Source organism: Mus musculus, chromosome 10, assembly GCF_000001635.26.
Source record: "Mus musculus strain C57BL/6J chromosome 10, GRCm38.p6 C57BL/6J".
In the NCBI taxonomy this organism is placed as follows: Eukaryota; Metazoa; Chordata; class Mammalia; order Rodentia; family Muridae; genus Mus; species Mus musculus.
This window is the reverse complement of record NC_000076.6, coordinates 87,571,060-87,591,211: the sequence shown is the minus strand read 5'-3', so window position 1 is coordinate 87,591,211 and position 20,152 is coordinate 87,571,060. Positions and strand designations below refer to the sequence as shown.

The 20,152-nt window shown below is 39.7% G+C and overlaps 1 protein-coding gene across 1 annotated transcript in view; it reads right to left on the bottom strand.

Moving 5' to 3' along the window:
* Nucleotides 1–7,074: 7,074 nt before the first annotated feature.
* Nucleotides 7,075–20,152, bottom strand: part of Pah (phenylalanine hydroxylase) — a 62,343-nt gene continuing 49,265 nt past the window's right edge. Inside the window, exons 8-13 of the mRNA NM_008777.3 lie at nucleotides 19,917–19,986; nucleotides 14,999–15,055; nucleotides 12,857–12,952; nucleotides 12,226–12,359; nucleotides 9,249–9,364; nucleotides 7,075–7,680 (exon numbers count right to left, since the gene is read on the bottom strand). Of these exons, the coding sequence (NP_032803.2) occupies nucleotides 7,634–7,680; nucleotides 9,249–9,364; nucleotides 12,226–12,359; nucleotides 12,857–12,952; nucleotides 14,999–15,055; nucleotides 19,917–19,986 (520 nt within the window). The 3' untranslated portion in view covers nucleotides 7,075–7,633. The remainder of the gene's footprint in view (nucleotides 7,681–9,248; nucleotides 9,365–12,225; nucleotides 12,360–12,856; nucleotides 12,953–14,998; nucleotides 15,056–19,916; nucleotides 19,987–20,152) is intronic.

The following is a 20,152-nucleotide window of genomic DNA, read 5'->3' as shown; positions in this document are numbered from 1 at the left end:
CTACTTTTAACAGGTGTTTGGTGTTACAGCTGACCTCCTGCGATACGAGGTATTTACACAGACCTACAGACTTTTTACTTTCTAACAAGGTCTCTCCTTTGTCTATAGTGACTGTAGTAATACCCCTAGAACCAATAATTCTAAGAAATATTCACTTGCTTAATCAAGTTTATAATTCCTCCTCAACTCACTTCAGTCAGGAATGTTGTGCTCTGAAATAGCATGGTCTCTTTCCAGCCTCAGGATCTATAAATTCCATTGTGATACTCGACTCTTTGTGGTTCTCTCATAAATTGATGCTATTGGTGTCCATAGGAAGAGTGAGGACTGATACATTCCAGATGTTTAAGTACTTGGAAAGGATTGGCTTATTTAATTCCTACCAACCTCTCCCCTAAGGTTGTATCTGTATCATTGGATTACATACCTAGCCGTGAAATAGCCAGGATGTGAGCCTAGTCTTTCTCTAGTTTGTAGAATGATGTTTCTTGGGTACATATGAACAGAAGAGCTCAGCTTATAGCTGTCTATGCATTTGGGGTTAAAGTGCAGGACATGTACTGACCTGAATCCATGTTCATAAGCCACATCCTTTTAGAAAAAAAATCTGAGTCTGCCAGTCAAAATCCTGCATGACTACGACCTTAGCAGTATTTATTTTGGGTACAGATTAGCAGTCACTTGGAATCCTCTATTAGCTGTTGGAGAGATAAATGATAAGTTATAGGATGAAATGATGGCCAAGGTGCTACTTGTGGACTGATAGTAGTCTATATTGATTTTTTTTTACTTGTTTAACAACTAGTGATTGTGTAGTCTGAAAACCATTGAGCTATACAAAATAGGTGTGAATATACCTAAAATTCAAAAGAAAAAAGAAACATGGAAATTAATTTTTTCCTTAGATAAGAGTTTGTGATTTCTAATCTTGAAAGACAACCATTCTGGAATGTGTATGAACAATCTATGAGATCATTGTTATGGCTGCCACCATCATTGTCATCAACCTTGTCATCCTGCTGCCCCCTTGTCTAGACTGCACTACTCCATGGTGCCGAGAACAGCCTTTAAAATGAAACAAGCTTAGTACACATAGCCAGTCCAGGGCTATCCTATTTGTTTTATAAAGTCTGAAACACAATGAGACGTCCTTCCTTTTGAAGCAGGCTTGCACATGACCGGGTTTTGTTTTATGACATAGATACATAGGCTAGCACCAGACTTAGAAATGTCTTGTTGCTTGTGAATTTCCCTCAGGCCAAATCACCCTTGGTTTTTGGAGCAATTCTGGGCTATAGATGAGAAATATTTCTCCAAGGGGTTAAAAGAAGGTAACACATTAGTGAATAACAACCTCACATTCTGAGGTCTTTTCTGATTTCAATAGTATTTTGTCATCACTATATGATACTGGAATGAAAATAAAATCAGCAGTCAAAATCAAAATCATATCAACTTCAACCATACCACTTTTTTTCTCTTTTAGACAACGTCTTTTGTTCATCCTTTGTTGCTTATTAATACCACAACCACCAAAAACTGAGTTAAAATATACAAATGTAAATAAATACACACACATGCGTACACATGCATACACATACATACACATTCATACACCTATACACACACATATATACACATACATACACACATACGTATACATACACATATATACACATAGTCACATATACACACATACATGTATACACACATACACACATATATACACATACATACACATATATATACTCACATACACACATAATACACACATACACATATACACAAACACACACACATATATACAGACATACATGAACATATGCACACATACACACATGTGTGAAAAGAAGAGGATTATTTAGACAAACACATGTCACATGATAAGTGCAGAGCACCCAAGAGACTCAGCTAAACTGGTTCTTAAAGCAAGATATGTCAAGAAACCCATTTAACTCATTAATCACACAAATGATTAATCCAAAAGCCCTGATCACTTCTTATGATGCTATCTGTTCCCACCACTTACTGTCTCATAACTGGAATTAACTTTCAACATGAATTTTGAAAGAGACAAAAGATAGTATAAGGTAAAGAAAGCAGATTTCACCTTGGGTCCCAGTCACAGCGGTGACCACTGTTGACATTCTTAATTGGCACACATTATTTCCTCTATGATCAAGACATCTAAGGTAGTATTATCTTCTAAAAACTGAAAATGTTGTCTTTTCTTCATTTTATAATATATACTAGATTTCCTTGTTGCAAATTTATATGTATCATATTCCAGTACACAGACTATATCTAACCAACCTCTTCCTGATAGAAGAGAATCGTTTCAAGAAACTTACTAATATAAGACATAGGTTTCTTTTTGCAGTGGGTGGGGGTTTAATGCAGAGACTTATAACGTATCAAGTGCTGATTGTAAGGTGATGTGAATGCCCAGCTGTGGAGTGTCATCTGCATCAACCTATTCCCTGTTTGAAGCTCAGGGAACACAGCAGAAGAGGGCAAGGAAAGAGTGTAAAAGGCAATGAAGGGAGCTGTGCTGCCCTTTGATTCTATTCCTGTGATAAAACATTCTGACCAAAAGGAACTTGGGAAGGTCAGGGTCTATTCCAGCTTACATGTTTAATCATTCAGAGCATCCAGGGTAGGAACGTAAGCAGGAGGTCATAGCAGAACCAGTAGAGTAATGTTGCTCTCTAGCTTGCTTGGCTAGCTTTTTAAGACAACACAAGTTCACCTGTCTAAGGCTAGACCATCCTCCATCAACTATCAATCAAGGCTACACCATCTTCCATCAACTGTCCATCAAGACTATGTCCCACAGGCATTCTGACAGAGTCAATTCTTCATTTGAGGTTTCCTCTTCCCAAGATACGAGGCTGCATCAAGTGGTCAATCAAAACTAACTAGGGCAGGAGGATAGCTGTGAAGTGCTGGCTTCTGAGTACATGACATATCTGCTGTACATATCAACTCACAGCAGCTATGGTGGATACCTGCATAAGACCCGAACGAGATCGAGCCAGCCAAAACCCTAGCATGTATGGAGACAGAGCCCTTGAGGCATCAACCCTGGTGGATGAGCTGTTGATGACTGATGGCTGCTGAGGAAGGGAGAGTCACTCACCTTTGGAGATGCAGCTACTGGTAGGTTGTCCATGCTCCAATAGATGGCTCCATACTCGTGCACAAATGGGTAACACTAACTGGGCATTATTAATAACAGTAAAATGAAGGACATGAAGTGAGGAAGTTGAGAGGGTTGAGTGCACTAGAGGGAGTCAGAAGAAGACAGGAGCTACCACCAAAATGCATTGTATAAGCACAATAGATTTTCAAAGAGTACATAAAAATATTGATCTTTAAGAAAAAGGAAGGAGAGTAGAAGAGTGTTAAGACCTTACAACGGTGGCTGGAATATGAACATTAAGAAGAATAATATTAAATAGAAAGATCCTCTACTACAAACAGGTGGGGAAGGACAAAAAGATGAGTGAGAAAGAGGGGAAAGGAGAAACGCTGCCAATTCTGACTAACAATCTCAGCTCCATCCTCAACAAGTCATATTTGCTTGGTCAGGGAGCTCCAAGTTCAGGGAGAGACTCTGTCTCAGAAAATGAAGTGGAGAGCAATTGAAGAAAACACTCAACATTGACTTCCTGCCTCCACATGAACAAGCACATATACATGCAACCACAGACACTGACATAAAACTAACTTTGTCTGTCTGACTGTCTTTCTGTCTACTTGCCTATCTATCTATCTATCTATCTATCTATCTATCTATCTATCTATCTATCTAATCCATCTCTTTCCATATATCTACTGTGTGGAGGACTCTGACATGTCTCTCTTTCATCTTTTCCATTCTTGGATATGAATAAGATCACAGAGGAAGCAGGTCTGGCCTCTTTTCAACAAGTCATTTCATTGCCAACATCACCCACTAGAGAAAGAGCAGTGACTTAGGCCCTAATAGCTCTAGCTCTCTATCTGCTTCTTTCCCTGTTGGGTGTCCTAGTAAATTGTCACTTGTCATATAAGAACATGGACACTGAGCTCCAGCCTGCTGCAAACATTGTCCTTTGCAGGGAATTCCTTCTTCACTTCTTTGGTTCTGGAACTTTGTGTACCTCCTAGCTCAAGGATGAACTCCAGCAGCCCAGAGAACACATAGGGGTTGGTAGACATTTCTGTAACTAGTGAAAGATAGTTTCATCAGCACAATACTTATTCCAGTGATTAGACTAGAGACTGATTCATGCACAGTCCAAGGACCAGGGAGTGGGAGCTGTCCTTGGTCCTGGCCATCATTGCCAAGTGGGTATTTAAGGCCATGGTCAGTTCCGCCTTGGGGCAACTTCTGGGAGGAATTTGGAGTTGCTGAATTTGGTTCTTTAGGTATTTTGCAATCAGGTGTTTTTCTTGCATTTTAGTTGAGCTTTTTATATTTTTTGATAGAGAAATGATAGATAGATAGATAGATAGATAGATAGATAGATAGATAGATAGATAATGTTTTTATTCCACAGGTTGCCTCTGTTGGTTGTCTTGATGTGTTTCTTTAATCCATTTTGAACTGATTTTTATATGTGATATGAGATAAAATCCCAAATTTATTCTTCTGTATATGTATATTTAGCTTTTACAATATTATATTTTAAAGTTTGTCTTTTCCCTTTGGTATATCTGTGACACATCTGTTAAATTTCAACTGACCATAAATGTGTATTTATTGCTGGGATCCATATTCTGTCATTTCTCTGTATGTCTTTTTCACATGACAGTTCCATGATATTTTGATTATTAAGATTTATAAGATATTATGAGGTCAAGTAGTGCTGTATCTCAAGCCTTATTCCTTTTGCTCAAGATTTCCTTAGCCAATAAAGATCTTTTAAGGGTCTTATGTATTTTAGAATATATATTTCCATTTCTGTTAAAAGGTCAGTGGAATTTTGGCAGGGATTACATTATACATGTTAGTTGCTTTAGATTAGATGGACACTTATAACTAATTTGTTTAGATTTCTTGCAATGTAGTTTAATCATATTCACCCCACTTTCCTCTCCATGACTTCTTTCTGATCCAGCTCCCTGCCCACACACTTCCCAACTTCATGTTCTCTTTATGTTTTAATACTCCACCAAGTCCATCTGTGCTTCCCATATACTCCTGACTGTAAAGGGGGGAAACATCCTTAGATGGACTTATTAGCAATATTATTTCTTCTAATCCATGAACATAGTATATCTCTTCATTTGTTTTTCTTCTTAGTAATTTCCAATTTGGGGTGTAGGGTAGAGAGATAGCATGGTGAATAAAGTTCTTGCTGTGTTAGCAACAGAGGATAGAGAGATAGAGAGAGCATGGTAGGTAAAGTTCTTGCTGTATAAGCATAGGGCCCTCATTCAGATCCCCAGCACCCAAGCAAAAGGGCAGGTAAGACTGCATCTACTTGTAATCCCAGCTCTGAAGAGTGGAGACCAGAGGATCATGAGCTAATTGGCTGCCTATTACAGAGCTCAAGGTTCAATGAGAGACCATGCTTCAAAAACTTAAGGTGAACAATATTAGGGGGAGAAACCTAACTTATTTCTGACCTTCAGATGAACAAGCACAGGCAAACACATCTGTATATGCATATATTGCTCACATGTAAACACATTGATGTATGCATATATTACACATACACACAGACCCCAAATTAATAGATAACTGAATGTAAGAGAAAGAATAACCTAGAGTGCCTCAAAATGTGGCTCTCTGAGCATCTTGCCCAGTAACTGTAAATGGGAAGAGATAGGAGTGTGTCCAGGTTTATTGTCGATACTACAACTGGTCTTAGTAGTACACTTGAGAAGCACCATGTAAATTCCCTAAGACTTAAAAATATGGTCCATCCAGAATGCATATGCACGCTGGATTGCACTATGATCTAGCTGGAATACAAACACACCCTTAGTACATACCTTTAATTTCTAACAATGAAGTTAAGGTTAGTTTGTAGAAGGAAGAAGCCATGTTTGAATGTGACATCTAATTGGGGGTAGACAAACTAATGAATCAGACAGAGATTTGACAGAATGAGTCAAAGATAGGTTATGTCCAACTCACATGAGAATAGCAGAGGAAAGAGAGGCGACTTAAGTGCAACAAGAGAGAGCACATGGTGTGTGGGGTTTGTGTGTGTGTGTGTGTGTGTGTGTGTGTGTGTGTGTGTGCGTGCGCGCGTGCGCGTGCGCATGTGTGTGTGGCAGTTTTACCAAGACAGTTTTATAGAGACAGGCTGCAGAAAGAACAAGCTAGAGCTAGACACAGGTGAAGACAGAAGGAGCCAAAAGATTAGAATATATTGCCAAAGTTAGTATGAGGCCAGACAGAGCAATTCAATCAAAAGCCAAGAGAAGCCGAATTAATCAGTCAGCTTGGAAGATTATATTGTGTAGAGATTAGAAGCTTCCAGACCTAGGTCAAGAGATAGTTAGATCAAAGAAGAAAATGTCCTAGACTCAGCCCAGGCCAAGCATTCACACAGCTTGAATATGGCTCTAATCTCATTGCTTCATCTGGGGAAATAAAAGCAACATTTACACTTGTAAAATTCATTACCAACAAAAATCAAAATCGGTTGACTCTCCACAACTGACTTCAATTATCGCAATGATTCATGCAGTGGACTGGGCTCCTGAGCATCTAATTTGTGTCACAAGATTTTCCAGCTAATAGATTTCTAAAGCAGTGAGTGAAATATTTCATGCAAGCAACCATTTGAAATTTTAAATTTTGTGATATTAATATTATTAATATTTTTTCCAACATAGATAGGACTCTCACTTTCTAATGAATTTACTATTTTAAAATGTATCCAGCTATTTTCCCTGGGTTTCCCAGACATCTACTGTGTCTTTGGCTAATGTCTAGTGAATCACAAGTCCCTTCCAAATATCTCTCAAACGTATTTGAAAAATAGCATTAAAATGGTGTCGGAAGTTGTGGGATCAGGTGGGTAGGTCTATATCTCCTAACAGTTTTCAGCACGTAAAATAAAGAACACAGAATGTTTTATATAATGCTTTATTGCTTGTAACTATCTTAATAGAGTCTTAGATCAGAGGACATTTATGTAAGCAGGCTAACAAAGTAGTTCTCAGAGCCATAATGAATGAATGTAGAAACTAAGCTTTGTAGATTACAATCTGTACTGAATGGAATAATTTGTTCCCGATGACAGTCTCACATTTTACACTAAGCAATATGTATTCCATCAGAGCTTACCTGAGAGGTTAAAAATGAACAGACAGAGCCCAAATGATATGAGTCCCAAATTTGATGAATGTTGATGAGAACTGAGAAATTACATTTTAAACCAAATTGAAGGTCTGAGATATCTAAATCAAATGTGACTCTGAAGGATCTACCACTGATGGGTTTTAATATACTTTCATTTCAGAGAAATTGATTTATTTGGTGATCCTCCACTATGTTAGGAAAATATATTAAAAGCTGACATTGCAAATAAAACTTTTCTTCTTCAGGGAAAAGAAGCAGTTACTATACTTCTATCAGCAGATTTTTTTGGTTGACCTCCTAAGTTCTGTCTATGACGTCACTTTCTGTTCATGACTTTATTTTCTGCAGGGCATGGCAAAGGATTCCAACCTCACCTACAAAAGAAGAACAGCAAGGGAAGTGAGCCACTCATTAATAAATGCAAAGCCCAATATGGTTCTGGGATGTATCATCCTAAACTTCACGATGCTTATAGCTTAGTTATGAAGACTATACTAGCCCTGTTCTGCTGTGTGTAATGAGTAATTTACTTCCTCCTTTCACAAGTTGTTTCCTGGAGCTTCAAGGTTTTTTGTTTTTTTGTTTTTTCCTAAGCAACATGTTTTCCAAAACAAAAACAACAAAAAACAAACAAATAAAAAGTATAGCTCTTTTTGGCATACCTATTCATAAAAACTTCAAGTCACTAAGTTGTTAAACCTAAAGGAGTGGGATTTATTTAGGTGGGGTTTATTTAAGTCTCCCATGTTAGAGTCATCTGAGATTCCAAGTATATGCACAAATTTACTAAATTTATTTGGGGACTATAATTCAAAGTTATGATTTTTTTTCAATTCTTGTGGTGATTTCAATAGGAATGGTCCCCATAGGCTCAAATATTTGGATGCATGGTCATTAGGGAGTAGAGCTTCTCAAGAAAGATTAAGAGGTGTAGCCTCGAGGAAGTGGGTGTGGCCTTACTGGGGGAAGGGTATGACTGGAAGTGGGCTTTGGGGTTTCAAAAGCCCAAGCTAAGCCCTGTAGCTCTTTCTCTTCTTGCTGCCTGCCTATTCAGATATAGAACTCTCAGCTGCCTCACTAGCACCATGTCTGCTTGCCTGTCGCCATGCTTCCTGCCATACTGATAATGAACCCAGCCTCTAAAACTGTAAGCAAATCTCAATTAAATGTTTTCCTTTATAAGAGTTGTTGTGGTTCTCCAAGTGGTTCTGTTACACACTAAAGTTTACACAGAAAACCTCAGCTATATTGCTGGACACTTAGACCTAGTTTTGTGTAATTGAGTGTTGGGGTTGTGAAATCTTTGATAATCATAAGTAGAAAGTAAACAGTTTTAAAATATAATAGTGAATCCAGAGAGAGGGAGAGGGAGAGGGAGAGGGAGAGGGAGAGGGAGAGGGAGAGGGAGAGGGAGAGGGAGAGGGAGAGGGAGAGGGAGAGGGAGAGGGAGAGGGAGAGGGAGAGGGAGAGGGAGAGGGAGAGGGAGAGAGGGAGAGGGAGAAGGAGAGGGAGAGGGAGAGGGAGAGAGAGAGAGAGAGAGGGAGAGGGAGAGAGAGAGAGGGAGAGGGAGAGAGGGAGAGGGAGAGAGAGGGGGGGGGGGTCTAGTCTAGACACATGAGATACATTGGCGCTTTAGACATGTCACATAGGCATGGAGAAAGGATGAAGGCAAAGGCCAGGAGAGAGCACAGGGACCAGAAGCTGATTCGTGTTGCTAGAGGATTATTTCTATGGCTATAGAGAATTAGGCTATAGAGATAGGAAGGAAAGGGGCATGGGAGGCAATTTGCATAGTTCTTTCCCCCCACCTATGGCATATATGGAGATGTTTTCTCCTTAATTCAACCCTTAAGAAATTAATTTTGCCCCTATAGGAAATGTAAGGAGATATAGCCTCTATTTCTGGGAAAGAAGGTAGTCCCAGCAGGTGTGAGCTACTTACTATTAATGGAGTCAGCTAAAATCTTCAACTGCTGAGTATTGTCCAGGACCTCAACCCTTTGAGTGTAGGGGTCATAGCGAACGGAGAAGGGCCGGGGGATTGTGGCAGCAAAAGTCCTGAAACCAAAACCAAGGACCCCAGTGAAGGACACCATTTAAAGACAGGTTATCCTGGAGGAGTTCCAAGTGGCTTTTTCCTTGCTGTGAGCCCCAAAGTTTCCTAGAACAGAGGCTCAGATACTGGGCTGAGATGTGATATACAATTGAATGAGGTCATATGGGGAAGCCTTTGTTTATGTGAATGTGAAAGGGCACAAAATACAATGAAACCACGAACACTTATTATGTAAGATAAAAGAGTAAATGAAACCTATGCACGAATACTATTTAAAAAAAATATCTCTAAGTTACTTGACAATCAATGCAAACAGAGACACAGTCCTGGACAATTTATAAAATGTTGGATCAGCAGGAAGAGTACCATGGATTAGGTGTCTGATATGAACTGAGGACCACAGTAAATTCTAACTGTTCTAACCCTTTAAAAACATCATTCTTACATTACCATTTACAAAAGCCCTAAGAATTAAGTAATGCCACTAACCCTGGCAGCCTGCTTCTGATCTGAGTGCTTTCTTGCTTTCCCTATGCATGACTTCTGCGGATACCTCCCAGGAGGATCTTTATGAGTGACATTAATATAATTAACAAGACAGCTCCAAGACAACTCAGATATTATTCCTATGATGTAAGTAAATGCTACCGTGTTGAAAATGACAATTATCGGGACAGGCAGCTGGTTGCCCCAGGTTTGGCAAGAGCAGCACCCTAAGTCCCCAAGTCAGGCTGTCTGTGTTCCTTCCTCCTCAGTTACAGCTCAAAAGATCGTAGACAATAATTCTTCATCTCCGTTCCTCATTCCCTTATTCTTCTGCAAGAAGAGGGTAGTAACAGTCTTCAGCTCAGAAGGGCATAGCAAGTGTAGTCACATCACAGAGTAAGGCGTAGCTAATTGTTGCCTTTTATTAGTGGCTGGGGACTTAGGAATTTGTTATGTCTACTGCCCCATCTTCCCTCTCTGAAAGGAGCTTTCAAGATGGGCTCTTCTAGAGACAAATCCCTAGCCAGCAAGTGATCAGTCCACAACAGCAAGAGAAAGATTGTCAGCATGCAGCCTGTCAGACCTTTAAAGTCTCAGCTGTGCCATCAGTGCCAGGATCCAGGGCAGAATACCCATTTGGTTCCATTCTGCTGAGGGGCAGCTCACAGAGACACAAAGAAAAGGCTACATTCAATTAATAGTGGCTGCGCGTGAGAGAGAAACAGTCCTCACCAGGGACAAGTCCCCTGGTAGTTGATCCAATCCCAAATAGTCAGCCCCAAAGACATATCCATAAGAACACTAAACGGATTCATCAGGTTTCATTCAAGTTCAGATAGTGGAGTCTTGGGGATATAATGAAGAAGAAACTCCAGAGTAAAAAGAAATCTAAAAACAGTGCAGGATTTGGCGAGAGGAGAAAGGGGACCATCATAGGCAACAGCAAACGGACTTCTGGGCCAGCACTTAAATTCCTTAAGGCATATACATAAAAACTGACATTGCAGAGACCCAAATGCCCTCTGTACACCATTCACCATCAATAAGGTGGTTTTCTAAAAGTGGTAGCAGTATCAGGACATCTGTGCCCAGGTAGAACTCCAAGTAGACTGTCCCCTGATTAGATGAGGTGGCATAGCTCACAGGTGGCATAGCTCATAGACAAGGTTCTCAATTGAAAGGGCCAAGAGTTCCATGGTCTGGGGTACCTCTCTCAGCCTTCTCTGAACTTCTCTGAGACCATCAGTGATTTATGAAGTACTTACTATGTGCCAGGCATGGTTAAGGGTACTAAAGAAAGTCCAAGGCATTAAATGAAGTTAAAAAAAAAAACCTTCTATATGTGGTGCTTTTCTAAATGAAATATTTGTAGTCAATAATTACTATGAAGAAAAGATAAATCACAGAAGCTGGCAGGGTGAACGTTAGAGATTTAGTAGACACATATCATATAATCACATCTCCTCCAATAATGTATTTGCATGATACCATATGATTGTGATAAATTTGAAAGATTATTATCTCCGAGAGGCATCATACACAGGCATGCAACTTGTGTGTTTATGTCTGTGTGAGGGTTAACAACCCATTGCATTAACAGCTGTACAAAGGTGTTGTGGTTATAAGTATGCATAGTTAGTAGATAGCAATACTAACAAGTTCCTATGCTGCTGGCTTATATACTAACCATGTTTTAATTCTAGTGTCCTCCTGCTTACAAAGATAAAATAATATACCATATTATACCCACAATAGCCTCAAACAGCTTGAATTTATTATATCATTTCTGTAATTTTCTCTTATGTAATTTTTTATCTTATTTGGTTCATCATGGCCTTAAGGCCATCCAATTTATATGTCACACAATCTGTATCTGTAGTAGATGCTGTCTTCTATGCTCATGTATGTAATATGCTAAGATGTTCACACAATGTTGAAATCACCAAATAGTCCACTTCTCAGAAGTAGCTCACTTATTTTTAGGCATGATTATATTTGGCTGGCAAACAGATGAATTTGGGTGAAAATATGAAGAGATGATAAGGTGGGCTCTGCTAGTATCTGGGAGAATAAAGAGGAGAAGGTACTTTTCAAGACTCAAAGGCATCTGGTTGGTTAGGTGTGGTGAGCTGTTATAGCTGCTCTGCACACAGGAGGACTTTGTATCTGTGTTGAACAGATAAGAGTTTCTGAATTTAAGCTGGGATAGGGAAATGAGGTAGGTACATCCAACCTCCCAACAAAATGGGCAAGGGTGAGTGGGGAGACGGCAGGGTCTATCTGTGTGCACAGTTGCTGTGGACATTGGAGTCCAGGTAGCGCTGCTAGCCTGATCCAGGAGACCCAGACAACCAGCGATCCTCTTTGGTAACCTCACCTCACTTTCTCCTTGGCATCATTGAAACTCTCGGCCACATAGTACAGAGGCTGGAACTCTGTGACAGTATACTCCTGGCAGGCTGTCTTCTCTAGCTCCAGGGGCAGGAGCTTTGGCTTGTCTGATAAACAGTACTGCAGCGAAAAGTTTCCAGTTAAGCCCGCATTCTCTCATGCATTTCATAGTCCACCTGCGAAGCTTCTTCCATCTCCCCATTTCTCTACCCTAGTGCAAATTCCCTAAAACTGAGACATTTAGCATGGACTAGATTAAACTCTTTATAGCTCATCAAAAACCTACAGTTAACTAGAAGGTAACAATTCATTTCAAACCCTTTCTAATATGAAGTTCAATAGACATTGTGAGAGTGGACCATACCTACAAACTTGTAGTCTTAGGTGAGCCTTGGGCTCAGGAGGCCTCTTCTCTACCCAGCCCCATAGACTCATACTTGAATTTCTATCTCTAACAAAACAGATGTAGTCAAACCATAGCTGCTACAGTACCAATTGACTGTGCAAGTATACCTACAGCTATCTACTAATACACTTTAGAAAAGCCTTGAGGCTGAGAGTGATCCTCCATGCCTCTGCACTTAAGTACCCATGAATGGTTTCTATTAGACTCATACCTGTAATTCTCCAAAGGATGACAAGAGCCCAGCACCATATGCCTTTATAGAATCTCCTTCCTTGCAAAGCCCAAACTCCACAGTAAACCAGTAAATCTGAAACAGAATGCAAGGAAAAGGCACACGTCAGGGGTGAGCAAGGCATCCAGATACTCAAAGCATTAAGACAGATCTGGTTGGTAGGAGTCTGTGCAGATATGCTCTCTGAACCAGTATGACCTAGTATCACTTCTGTATCCCATGTCTTATTCTATCCAGTTGCCTGTTGAATTGATGGTGAATGAGTCCTGGTGTAATATCATACATGTTAGAATGTATTAATATTCTACAAAGACCTCCCCAACAAATTCCTCTCTGTTTGACAGAAACTTCTCCATATCTTTTGCTTTTCTGTCTGTGTCACAAACCAGAATGATAGATTTTGATATTGCTCTTAGATTACTAGGGTTCATCTGGTATTTTTATCAGGCAAAGAAGTGGGTGGTTAAGGGACTGGATTGTGAGAGAGTCAAGGAGATGTACACTTCATCTGCTATGGGAATGTGGGAGAAACATGAGATGAAAACATGGGAGAAGATGATGTTTAAGTCAACCTCTACATGTGTGTTCCCAAATAATCACACCCTCTTCCTTCAGCACCCTCTGTTCCAACATGTCTTTGATACCTGGCCTGATTAACAGTCTTGGAGTTCTGGTGCCCAGAGAAGACCAGGGCTCAGTTAGATGTTCAAGATGGTCACCATCTTGGAGAATTAGAGGTGGGTTAACAGGGAAGTCTCTTTGTTAGACCAAGGAACATTAAGTCCAAGAAGGTCATCAGAGCCCAGTCAATATGACTTCATCATACACAGCGAGTCTTTAGCCCAGGAAGTCAAAGCAACATACTTACATTGAGACACAAAATTAAAGGCACAGAAGAGACATGGGTCTGTTCCAAGTCCAGTGTACCAATATGGTGGTTCCTTTGTTATCAGGAAGGGACAGGATGAGGTTCTCTGAATTTTAAGACTTCACTTCCTATAAATAATTCTATCCACTTTTTCTCAACCCCTTTGAAAGCTGCTCCTCTAAGATATATAAAATATAAAATCTCATGTTCACACAAATTTAACTCTTTAGACCCTCATGAAATACTTTTGAGATGGACAACAAACTTATATGCCCAGTTTTAAAGATAAACAACAACCAAAAGCCACTTACCCTCAATCTCAAAGTATGCTCAGAAACCAAAACTTAGAATTTTCTAGCCTTTCTGAGGAAGTGAATGTATAAACTTCTAACTGGATATATCTCAATCCTAGCTTTACATATGTGGTAGTTTTTAATTTCATATGAAGTTTGTTTTTTAATCTTCCAGGCTTCACATATGATAAGGAACATGGTTCTATACCTGTAGAGGGACATACGAAAACTGGAAAATGTAAGGAAAGAATTTGCCAATGGTGCAGATCTGGTGTTTCCATAGCTCCCCTCCTGTGTGTCCATGGCACCTGCTTCTCTTGTAAGTGGGAAATGTTTGACAATAATGGGAAGCCCAGGGCTGGAGAGATGCCTCAGGGCTTAAGAGCACTGACTGCTCTTCCAAAGGTCCTGAGTTCAAATCCCTGTAACAACATGGTGATTTACAACCATCCATGATGAGATCTGATGTTCTCTTCTGAGTGAAGACAGCTACAGTGTACTTACATATAATAAACCAACCAACCAAACAAACAAACAAAAAACAAATAAATTAATATTAAAAAAAAGAATGGGAATCACATTATCATTTTTATCATCTGGCTGAGAACAACCCTAAGGTTGGTTCTAGTGCATAGGTAGAGAGGTAACCACTCTCCAAGCAGAAGTATAAAGCCAACCAGTGCCTGACACACTTTGGGCCAAAGAATTTTGGGCTGTAATTATAGATGAATGGCATTTCCAAGAAGATTCTATTAATAAGTATGTGAGAATATCCACATGCAAGCTGATATAAAAGTCAGTCCACTAAAGAGAAACCAAAATGTGACATTTCATTCATGTGAATGTGCTTTGTCACATTCTTATCATTATTTCAAACAGCTGCCAGGGAGAGAATAAATCTTCAAAGATATGAAGTATAGTATACCCATAACCCTGCCCCCATTGGCAAGAAAAACTTACTGTGGCCAGTTTCTCAATGTACTCATCAGGTGCCCCCAGCGATGCAAGCCCAATTTCCTGTGTGTGGAGAAACAGAGTCACTGGCATGGACCATATTAAAACTTCACCCTCAGTGCCAACCTGGCATACAGTTATGGGCAGGGTAATAGATGACTAAGTACCTTCTGAAGGGTCCAGATAGACCCTGAATATTGTTAGACATCTGTCCCATCCAGGTCAGATAGAAAAGAGTCACAGACCTCAAGAGCAGCAAAAAATGTGTCCCCAATACTTGATTCCTTTGTACTCACTTTACAAAAAGGAATAATAAGGTAGCCTATGCGAGGTCAGTTAGCATCTACTGTGTCATTGTTTGACATCAGCCTAGTGAGTCCCACACACTCAGCATGAGACAGAAATCTCTGGGATATGGAATGAATCTTAATCAGGTATCTTTAAAATACCACAGAAAGACTGAAAATAAGTGATTATATCTTTCCAGAAATACTCATTGCAAGAGTACCTTTTATTCACCTGATTTAATTATCATCTCTGAGGCTTACTGCCTCTGTGTGCTAAACTAGGCCTAATCTTGGAAGCGTCTAGCCTCCAATACAGTCTAATGTAGGTCTAGAATGTTTTCATCCTCTGAGACTTGCAGCTGAATAAGCTCACCCTTTCTTTTCTTTTTGATCTCTTGCTAATTGGTTCAACTCAGCTGTTCTGGGTCAAACTCCTCTCCAGGCTGACTGATTCTATCTGACTTCGCTCAACCTCTCCTGAATTGCTCTGCTTGGCCTCAAACTAATTCTAGCAATCTGTTCTAATCTGATGGCTCCTTCTCATTCTCTGACTCATTGTGTCTTCCTGTGTTCAGCTTTTTCTCTCTTCAACTTGTCACTGTACAACTTTCCCAGTGAAACTGTCTTCCCACCATCTTCCCTCTGCACTGCTCTCTTAAATAGCTTCCCTATCCTCTCTCTTCTCATGAGAGTTAGGCATAGCCTATTTTGTCAAATCTTTCTCTGATTCATCACTTTGTCTGCTACTCAATCAAATATCACTTTCAAATATGGGTGCTTCCTTTTACAAATTAACTTTACCTTTGTTGTTTGAGATTAAAGGTATATACTAAGGGCGTGTCTGTATCCAGCTAGAGGAACTAAAGGTGTGTGCTAAAGCTGAGCCACACCACAACAAGAAACAGGTTTTTCCAGTAAGCAACTCAATTTCAAGGTTCACTGTATGATCAATTATCCTGCAACAACACATAGCTGGAGATGAAGTGCCACTGATCATTAATTACAACCTCAACTACAGAAGTCCTCTGGTGGTCTTTTTGTCTCTTCACTAGCTCCCTTTATTTCTTTCTGTGTGTATCTTTCCAAACATATACATTCATCCACTCCAAAAGCGTGCATTAAATGCTTCCTATGTGTCAGGACATAGACAAAATTGGAAAATAGCCTTGACCTTGTGACTTATACTACACAATTGTTAATATGTTTTTAAATATGTTTAAAGTTCGTCAATAAATATAAAGTTCGTCAAGGTCTTGGGGGGAAAAGAAAGACGTGGAGGAAGAGACGAAAAGGAATGGGAGCTTCAAGTAATCTTGGGAAGGCTTTATTATTAATTTGGGTTCCTGGGAGGCATCACTAAGAAGGTAGTACTTGGGGAAATACTTGAATGTTATTGGTTCTATTGATGATGGAAGGAGTGTTGTTGGTTCAACTCAGCTATTCTGGCTCAAACTCCTCTCCAAGCTAACTGATTCAATCTGGCTTCTCTCTCAACCTCTCCTGAATTGCACTGCTTCACCTCAAACTAACTCTAGCAATCTGTTCTAGACATCTTGTCCAAGAGCCAGACCAAACAGCAAGCATATAATTAGTAAGAAACCTCTCTAAGCAAGGAAAATATGGGCTACCTCAAGGAGCAGAGGGGAGCAAACACTGGAGCAGTGAGAGTATTGGTGGGTAATATGGAAGATTCTAAATGCAATCATGTGGACTTTTTAAAAAGGTATTTTAGGACTTGGGTTTTTCTTTTCAGTGAAGTGAAAACCTATTCTAGGATTTTAATAACTTTTATTAGTTTTCATCTTTGGTAATTTCATGAATGTATATAAATTACACTGTAGCATACAAGATCTAGTGTGTGTCATCAGACTGCTACTTTGTAAGAATAGACCGTAGGGGTCAAGGGCAAGGGCTGGATGGCAATGAGGAAGATACAGAAAATCAATAATGAATGATAGCATCTGAGGCCATATTAGTGTTAGTGGATATGATGAGAAACAATCAGTTATTATACAGTTTGAGAGTAGAACACATTAAATTTGCAGAAATACTTTGTTGTTTCAGAGAAAAGAGTCAATAATAGCCCCCAGATGTGTATTTGGTTTGAGTGAGTCAAAGAATAGAGTTGCCATGGACACATACAAGGAAACCTAAGGGTAGAGAAGTTTTGAAGAAGACTCAAAATTCAGCCTTGGACAGGAAAATAGAGATGTATAATCAACATCAAAGTAAAGATGCTGACTTGATGGTTCATATGTAAACCTGAAATTGGCATTGAAGACAAAACATGAATGTTCATTATTATATTACAGATATATATTCAAAGTCATGAGGTTGTCTAAGAAAACCAAAGGAATGTGTGTGAACAGAAAGAAAGACTACAGATATTGTCTATCATGAAGCAAGAGGCTACATACTCTATGTCACTACCTCTGTCTGGGTCTCAGCTGGAGTTTGGCCTACACTAAACTTATAAAAAGTACTGTCAGATTTAAGGCAAACCAAATTCACATAGTCCCTATTCTGGCTCTACTATCCCATCTCTCTTCCATGTCTACTCTACCCACATTATTAGATAGACCAGTCCCAAGTTTAGCAGAATCCATTAATAAAACTGAGGTCAAATCCCTCACCTTTTCTCTTGGCGTCATGTTTGTTTGTTTGTTTGTTTGTTTGTTTGTTTGTTTGTTTGTTTAGGATAGGCTCTCATGTATTCCAGGCTAGCCCAAAAATGACTATATAGTCAAGGATAGGCTCTAATTCCTGATATTCCAGCCTACATCTCCCAAGTGCTGAAATTATAGGTGTGTGCCACAAAACCCAACATCTTGTCATCTTTCTTTGAAAGCCAAGCACTTGAATAAAACAAGGCCCCCCATTATCCCTCTGCCCTACTGTGGCAAAAAAAAAATCTGCCTTTAAATAAAAAAAAAAATTCTCATAAAACAACTCTTTCCCTGGAACCATCTATGTCAAAGTTGAGAATGTGTCAAACAGAGATCCTATGATGTCTGTTGATATTAATTGTCCACTTCTCCCCAGGGTTATCCAAAATGCAAATAACTCAAGCAAGACTTCCAATTGCCCTCCAGCGAGACAGAATATCTCTGGAGTCAAAAATTCAAAATTTCTATTCTCCAAGGGGAAAGCATCTAATTCTCCTGTCACAGTAACAAGTCCATGTTTTCAAACCATCTTAAGCAATCAACACCATCTTGGCAGCTCAAACTACACTATTGGCAATAACACTTCCACAGTTAAAGTTCAACCAGACACTCCCATGTCTCTAGTCCAATGGTTTCTGGGCTCCATATTTCCCAAAACGTCACATGCAAGTAGCAGGTGCTTTTGTTTGGAGAACATACGTCTTCTAAGAAATCAAGGAATTGGTTGAACTTATTATTTGGTTCGTTTCAAATATCAAGGGGCAGCTTCATCGTCCCATGGTAGAAGTAACTTCTTACAGCTAATGGGAAATGCTTGTAAATTCATTCACACGCAAGATCATTACTTTGAAATTCCTACTTGGGGCAATGTTTACTCATGAATCATCCTTAGATCATAGTTCTTTCTAGTGAGGAAGAAGAATAACAAGGAAGGCATGTCACTGATCCAAAGCTGTGGAAACTGAGGCACAGGACAGCCTCATAGCTTGTCCTAGTTCACACAGCAATAGTTCATCAGTGCTCTGGATTGGGCTTCTGAGTACTTTTAGAGACATCATTTACTCTTCCATGATCCCAGCTAGCCATCTGTGTTTTCAAATATTTGATAGCCTTTATCATCCATATGCCTGTGGGTCTATGTGTGGGTGTGTGCCCACAAGTGAAGATGCTTGTAGAGATTACAGTCATAAGATCCAATGAAGCTAGAGTTACAGATGGCCATTAATTACCTGCTGGAGTGCTTAGACAAAAACTGGCCCTCTGCAAGAAAAGTGTACTCTTCTAACTACTGAGCCATCTCCCTAGACCGAACTCCACACTCCCCACCCCCACAAAACCATGTTTTTAGTCTCCTTAGTGATGAGAAAATAAGCATAATTTTTAACTCATCAAAAAATAGTTGTGAGCTTCCTCACTACCATAAAAAAGTTAATTGAGGCCATGGTGCTGTTTAGACAGTGGCAATGAGATATATGGCTCTTTCTTTTATCTTTTTTTCTTTGTTTCCTTCTTTCTTTAATCTTGTATACATAAGATCATTGACATTGGATTCTTGGTAAATGTCATCTTATAGTTCAAGAATCCATGCACATGACTACCTGACAATGTGCAAAATGCCACAGTCTCGAAAAAGTGTAGTGGATGGAAAGTAGGAGATGATGTCTGCATAGAGATCAGAGATGCTTTCATCAGTGAGAAGGCTCTTAGTGTGCACCTGTTAAGATCATTGATATCAGCAAATTGACCATAGGATAGGTAATTACCAACAACCCCAGGCTGCAGTTCTTAAAATGAGTGTTCAACCCAGTTCACTAAACCACCCTTCTCCCTACCATTCTTCTCAGGTAGGGTCAGGATCATGTAATTGTATAGTGTTTCCACTCTAACAGAGCATGTGACAGCCCCTTCATGAGGAATTCATTCATTCCAGCAATACAGCCCCAACCCATTGACTAAGTCTTTGTTCCTTACCTGAGAAAACTGGGCAAAGCTTCTATCTGAAAACAAGGGCACATGTCCCAAGAGTTCATGACAGATATCACTAGAACACAGAAGGCACAGTGCTTAGAGGAAAGGCAAGTTAAACCAAACTAGACTCTGATTTTATATGAAGAAATAACTCATGGAGCTTTGCTCTCAAGAGTAAGCACTAGACAAAGTCCTCATGAGTCCTGGGAGACAGGAGGGGCTGAGATGCAGAGCTAAGG